The 6,202-nt window shown below is 44.8% G+C and overlaps 1 protein-coding gene across 1 annotated transcript in view; it reads left to right on the plus strand.

The window, feature by feature from the left end:
• The window catches only part of EXOC8 (exocyst complex component 8), a 7,614-nt gene extending 2,252 nt beyond the window's left edge, over positions 1-5,362 (plus strand). Inside the window, exons 2-3 of the mRNA XM_008643376.2 lie at positions 7-1,081; positions 1,730-5,362. Coding sequence (XP_008641598.1) covers positions 7-1,081; positions 1,730-2,338 — 1,684 coding nt within the window. The 3' untranslated portion in view covers positions 2,339-5,362. The remainder of the gene's footprint in view (positions 1-6; positions 1,082-1,729) is intronic.
• The last annotated feature ends 840 nt before the right edge of the window (positions 5,363-6,202 follow it).

Here is a 6,202-nt window from a genome sequence, read left to right on the forward strand (position 1 = left end):
CACCCTCCTGGAGAAGGTGGAGGGCTGCCGCGACCTCCTGCCCGAGAGCCCTGGCAAGTACCTGGTCTACAACGGCGACCTGGTGGAGTACGATGCCGACCACATGGCGCAGATCCAGCGGGTTCATGCCTTCCTCATGAACGACTGCCTGCTCGTGGCCACCGCCCTGCCCAACCGCCGCGGGGCCTACCGCTACGATGCCCTGTATCCCCTCGACGGGCTGGCTGTGGTCAACGTCAAGGACAACCCGCCCATGAAGGACATGTTCAAGCTGCTCATGTTCCCCGAGAGCCGCATCTTCCAGGCTGAGAACGCCAAGATCAAGAAGGAGTGGCTGGAGGTGCTGGAGGAGACCAAGCGCAACCGTGCCCTCAGCGAGAAGCGGCGCCTGGAGCAGGAGGCCCTGCCCCGGCCCGCCCCAACGCCCCCCGAATCCACCAACCCCTTCGACGAGGATGAGGACGAGGAGGAGGAGGATGAGCCCTCCGCTGAGGACGAGGTTGTTGACCTCTCGCTTGAGTGGATCCAGGAGCTGCCTGAGGACCTGGACGTCTGCATTGCTCAGCGGGACTTCGAGGGGGCGGTGGACCTCTTGGATAAACTCAACGAGTACCTGGCGGACAAGCCTGTGAGCCAGCCCGTGAAGGAACTGCGGGCCAAGGTGGACGAGCGGGTCCGGCAGCTTACAGATGTTCTGGTGTTCGAGCTGTCCCCAGACCGCTCGCTGCGAGGAGGGCCGCGGGCCACCCGCCGAGCCGTGTCTCAGCTCATTCGCCTGGGCCAGTCCACCAAGGCGTGCGAGCTGTTCCTGAAGAACCGGGCAGCCGCGGTGCAGACGGCCATCCGGCAGCTGCGCATCGAGGGCGCCACGCTGCTCTACATCCACAAGCTCTGCCATGTCTTCTTCACCAGCCTCCTGGAGACGGCCAGGGAGTTTGAGACGGACTTCGCCGGCAACAACGGGTGCTACTCGGCCTTTGTTGTCTGGGCCCGCTCGTCCATGAGGATGTTTGTAGATGCCTTCAGTAAGCAAGTATTTGATAGCAAAGAGAGTTTGTCAACTGCGGCAGAGTGTGTCAAGGTAAGAGGGGGTTGGTGGGACACAATAGCTGAAACAAAGGCTTCAAAGCTTTAAATTCTCTTTTCTAATCCTAGTTTAGTTATTGACTCTTGTGTGGGTCTCCAGAGAGGTTTCCTGCGTTGGAAGGTTAATATTCATTCGAGGTTTGTTTGGTTTTATTCAATTTAACAGAGGAAAGCCTAAAGATTATAATACATGTCAAGAAAAACCCTGCCTTTGTCAGAAAGCAAAATGGGTTTATTCTTAATTTGCCTTTAACTGGTAGGAGATCCTAAAATTTACATAAGTTACATCTGAATTATAAGTACTTCAAAACTTTCTCTTTGTTTTCCAAGGCTGTCCTGAACTACATTTTCATATTTTTTTGCAAGACTAACTTCCTCAGGCTATGCTTTCTTTCAGCTGCTAATTGGGAAGGGGGAAAAAAAAGCTTATGTGTGAGTTATATTGTATTTGTCCAGGGTATTTTTGACAGCCAAGGTTTATCTTTCAGTTATTAATTTCTCATTAATGAAGTTCTTAAATCATGAGAAGTGAAGTAAGAGTAACACTTCTCAGTTTTCTGACAGTGATAAATTTGGTAAACATGTAAGATGTAAAGGGTACTTGCACACTAATAACATCCTTTGCTTTTCTTTGTTATCCCAGGTAGCTAAAGAGCACTGCAAGCAGCTGAGCGAGATTGGACTGGATCTCACCTTCATCATTCATGCCCTCCTGGTGAAGGATATCAAAGGTGCTTTACAGAGCTACAAGGATATCATCATCGAGGCCACCAAGCACCGCAACTCTGAGGAGATGTGGAGAAAGATGAACCTGATGACTCCAGAGGCGCTAGGGAAGCTCAGGGAGGAGATGAGGAGCTGTGGGGTGGGCAATTTTGACCAATACACGGGTGATGACTGCTGGGTCAACCTTAGTTACACTGTAGTAGCTTTCACCAAGCAGACGATGGCCTTCTTGGAGGAAGCGTTAAAGCTTTACTTTCCAGAGCTGCATATGGTTCTTCTGGAGAGTCTTGTGGAAATCATCCTGGTAGCTGTCCAGCATGTTGATTACAGTTTACGGTGTGAACAGGACCCTGAGAAAAAGGCATTCATTAGGCAAAACGCCTCTTTCCTGTATGAAACTGTCCTTCCTGTTGTGGAAAAAAGATTTGAGGAAGGAGTTGGAAAGCCAGCCAAGCAGCTACAGGATCTGAGAAATGCCTCAAGATTGATGCGTGTGAATCCAGAAAGTACCACCTCTGTGGTGTGAAATGAACCTAACTGTTCTGTGAGCAGGGTGGCAGCACTTACTGAAAATGTTGTACACTGAATAGGTGAACTAAACGGGGGTTTTTTTGAGTCCCTGAAAGATGCAGAACTCTTAACTGCTGCATTCCAGAAGCTGAAGACTTTGAATCAATGCCTGCAAGCATGCAGTGCTTTACTTGGTGGATGGGGTGTATGGAAGTGAGAAGGTGGAGGTCACATGTCCTTGGGCAGCATATCCTGTACAAAGGGCTTGTATAGTATTTGTGACTTGGGAAATAACAGTAATACAAGTTTTGGCCAATTGTTTGTGAAAGTCTTACATATATACAGCATATGGCAGGAAAAGATCAATTCTCATCATGTCACTGTAGCAATTCTTTTTTAAGGCAGTGTTCTGGTAGGAGGGGAAGTGCTTGAAGCATTCCCAGGGTGTGGTATTCAGTGAGGCACATCCACCATCCAGATGTGACTCAGCACTGCAGAGAAATGATGTGGATTTGCACAATGTGATTTGTGTGCTAGCAATGCAGACTTTTCATTTTCTTTAACCTTGAGATTATCTTCATTAGTTTCAGAGGCAGATTGAAATTAAAAATGGTTTTTTAGTATAGGATCTTGTGTTTGCATGAAGGGACTTCTTCTGTTTAATAAGCTGGCCTGTCAGCCTAAATTATAGCTGTCTGAACCATTTGTTCCCTTCAAGAGAAGTGAGAACAAGTTGCTTCCCTTTCTCTTTTTGTTCCTCTTCCGTGTTTTCTTATGGATCTAACTGGGGTCACGTCCAGTGCGAAGTGTGCGCTGTTGCTTGAGGTGCTGTCACAAATGTGTTATGGGCCGTTGTCTGCTGGTAGGAACCATGGTGAAGAGGCATAAATGCTCTTGAGACATGCAGGGCAGGGAGAGGGTCTGAAGGGACTGTTTCATTTGGAAGAAATGGAATGCTAGTTTTGCTGTACAGAAGCAGAACCTGGTGAAGAGACTGTGAGGCTTTTTGTAAGAGACGTGAACTTTGAAATATTCATTGTCTCCCGCAAGAACTAGCATAATTTCCTGTAATACAGCAATAAGCAAGAAGAACTATCTTTTTTGCAGAAATCACAAGGATTGGGTTGGCAATTCTAATGTTGATGGGGAAAGTTTATACAAATGCACTTATGTTTGGATTGAACGGTGTTGGCTGTCTTGTGCAGTATATGTCTGTGAAAATAAAATAAGCCAAGTATTGTGTCAAGGCTGGTTTGGAAAGCTGTCAGCATCAACTTCTAAGCTGTGCAAACTTCTTCCCCTTTGGTGCAAACTTTCTTAGTTGTGAGAAAATCGTGTTACGGCTAAGGAGCCTTGTATTAATCCCTCAAAAAGTGTCCTTAACTGGAATAATTAGGTATTCTATTCTTGTAGCGCTTTCAAAATAAAGCTTTTGCAGTTTGTATCATGGTAATGAATGCCTTGTGACTGCCTGAGCAAACAAAAGGTATCACCAGTGAAACATTCTGCATAACTGTTACACTGAAACTTCTTAATTTCTCCCTGTTTTCACAGTGCTAGTTCAATGCAGTTTTCACTTCAGTGGCTGGGTTTTGTTCTCCTGCTCTTTGGATGCCTTTTAGACTGTCAGATTTTGCAAAGCATCCTATTGTTTCTGCTCACTTGCTTTTCGGTGTTTGGGCCTTTTGCTAGCAATTCACAAAAAAAAGTAATACAAAATATTTTTAAAGGGTAACTTCGCTCGTTGCTCCCAACTTAAATTGATGGAAAACCAGTGAAGTAGCCCTTTTTTTATTTTAAGGGACAGGGACAGTGAGAGTTAGAACTTGTGTAACATGTTATGTCCAAGAGAGAGAGGCCTATTGGTGTTATTTCGGTACTGAACTGTTTTTGATATCAGAACCTAGTGAAGTATAGCAAAGTAATATAATCTCTGTCATCTGTTTAAATTGGGCAAAGGTAGCATCCTAATCTGAGAAATACTTTCAAGTGTATTATAAATGAGAGCTCTCTGTGGTGATGGGTATTTTGGAGGAGAGGGAGAAGAGATGGCTTTTTTTTCTGTGAACACAGGTATATTTCTTTTTTTTTTTTAACAGCAGAAGAAAGCAGAATAAATATAGATGAGCCTTATCTTTGTGTGTGTGTGTCTTTGCAAGAGGAGGGTTAGATCTGGAACTCTAGACTGATTATTGTGATGCTTGAGGATTTTTTGCAAGAAGCTGAATTGTAGTTTCCCAAATTCCCAAGCATTAACATAAGGCTGAAAAGGAGGAGAGCCCTGTTCATGCTTCTATTGTGAGCTGGTGTAGCACAGCTTACCCTCATCAGAGGATGAAATGTAGAATGTAATTCTGCCACATGCTCTGTTATGCCTCTGTCACTGAGCCCTCATCAATCTATTTATGGCACACTGAGCCTACTGATTTTGTCTCTACTGCATCCATGGAGCAGTGGGCTTGTGTTGATGTTGGTTTTAATGAATGAGGGAATCTGGCTTTTCATTTGGGTCATCAAACATCATGTTCATGTGCCTGTCACAATTCAAACAGGTGTGGATTTGTATAAACTGCTGTAAGTGGCATTGATATTTTGTAACTTGTGAATCTGTTAAAGTCATAATAAAAGAAAAACAATAACCTAAAGAAAATGGTGTGGAATTAAATTAAGCTAAACACCCTTTTTTGTTAATTTAGTTAACAGAGAAAAATCAATGTATGGTGAGTCATGGTTTAATAAATTTCAGTTTTGGAATGGCACTTTCCTTTTCCTGAGCTGTGCACTTGTGGGGACAGTGATGTTCACACTGGGATTTGCAGTAACTACTGAATAATACGATAACAGTTCTCCTGATCTGAGAAAGAACTAATATTGGTTTTTTTGAGACAACTGCATATAAAATATGGTTTCCTTTAGCTGCTGTGGCAAAATGGTGCAAAATGACTTTTTTTTTAAATTCAGATAAATTTATGTATTAGAATTTAATGCAATAATTTTTCTGAACAGTGAAGACCATGTATTAAAACTTTTGGACATACAACACTAGTGGTGTATTTATTTTGATCGTCAGAAAGGAGATGTTGGTTTGAAGTTGGACTTCCAGCGAAGTTGGAGAGCTTCAAGTCAGTCCCTTGTGAAAGAGGTGAGCAGCAGCCAGCTGATGAAAGCCAAGTGATGTCACTTCAGGTACATTCTTACAAAGTCATTTCAGTGAGGTCATGCTGGAAGAAAATGTTTCTGGACACAGGGGAGAGGCTGTACTCTGGCCTTCTGGGACCTTGGGTGGGGGTATGATGGATTATCAACACCCAGGCAGCGTAACGCTAAAGGGTTTGTTAGCTTCCAGACTTTTTTGTGTCTGGAGTCCATCCGTGCTTAACTTGGATGCTGAATGTGTAGTACAGCCTGTCCCCTCACTAGGTGGAGCTTTGAGCACTTAAACCTCCATAGGCGGGCGCGGGCACGGGCATGGGAGCTGTGCTGCCCGGCAGCGGGGCTTGGCAGGTTATGGGTAGCATGCTGAGGGGGGCCGAGATGCTGCAGAGAATGATCCAGATGTTAGGGTCAACTCTTTTTCATTGCTTGGTAGTGCTTGTGTTCTGCATTTTCTAATTCTTGTACTGTTTGCTTTTAGTTCTTCACATTTTCCTGAGGTGTTTCTGTCCCGTTGGCACGTGTCCTGCAGAGTATCTCACCTTTCTGCCTTTCCTTAAGGTGGGTACCAGCATGTGACTTTTGTTCTGCCTGAAAAACACTGCTACACTTCAAGCCCCTGCAGAGATGTGAAAAGTCGCTTGTCCCAGCTCAGTTGTCTGTCTCATGTGGGATATTCAGATTAGTGACTTCTCAAAGTCAAGTCTGTGGGACCTCTGGTCATTTC

The sequence above is a fragment of the Corvus brachyrhynchos genome, unplaced genomic scaffold (assembly GCF_000691975.1).
Source record: "Corvus brachyrhynchos isolate BGI_N302 unplaced genomic scaffold, ASM69197v1 scaffold70, whole genome shotgun sequence".
In the NCBI taxonomy this organism is placed as follows: domain Eukaryota; kingdom Metazoa; phylum Chordata; class Aves; order Passeriformes; family Corvidae; genus Corvus; species Corvus brachyrhynchos.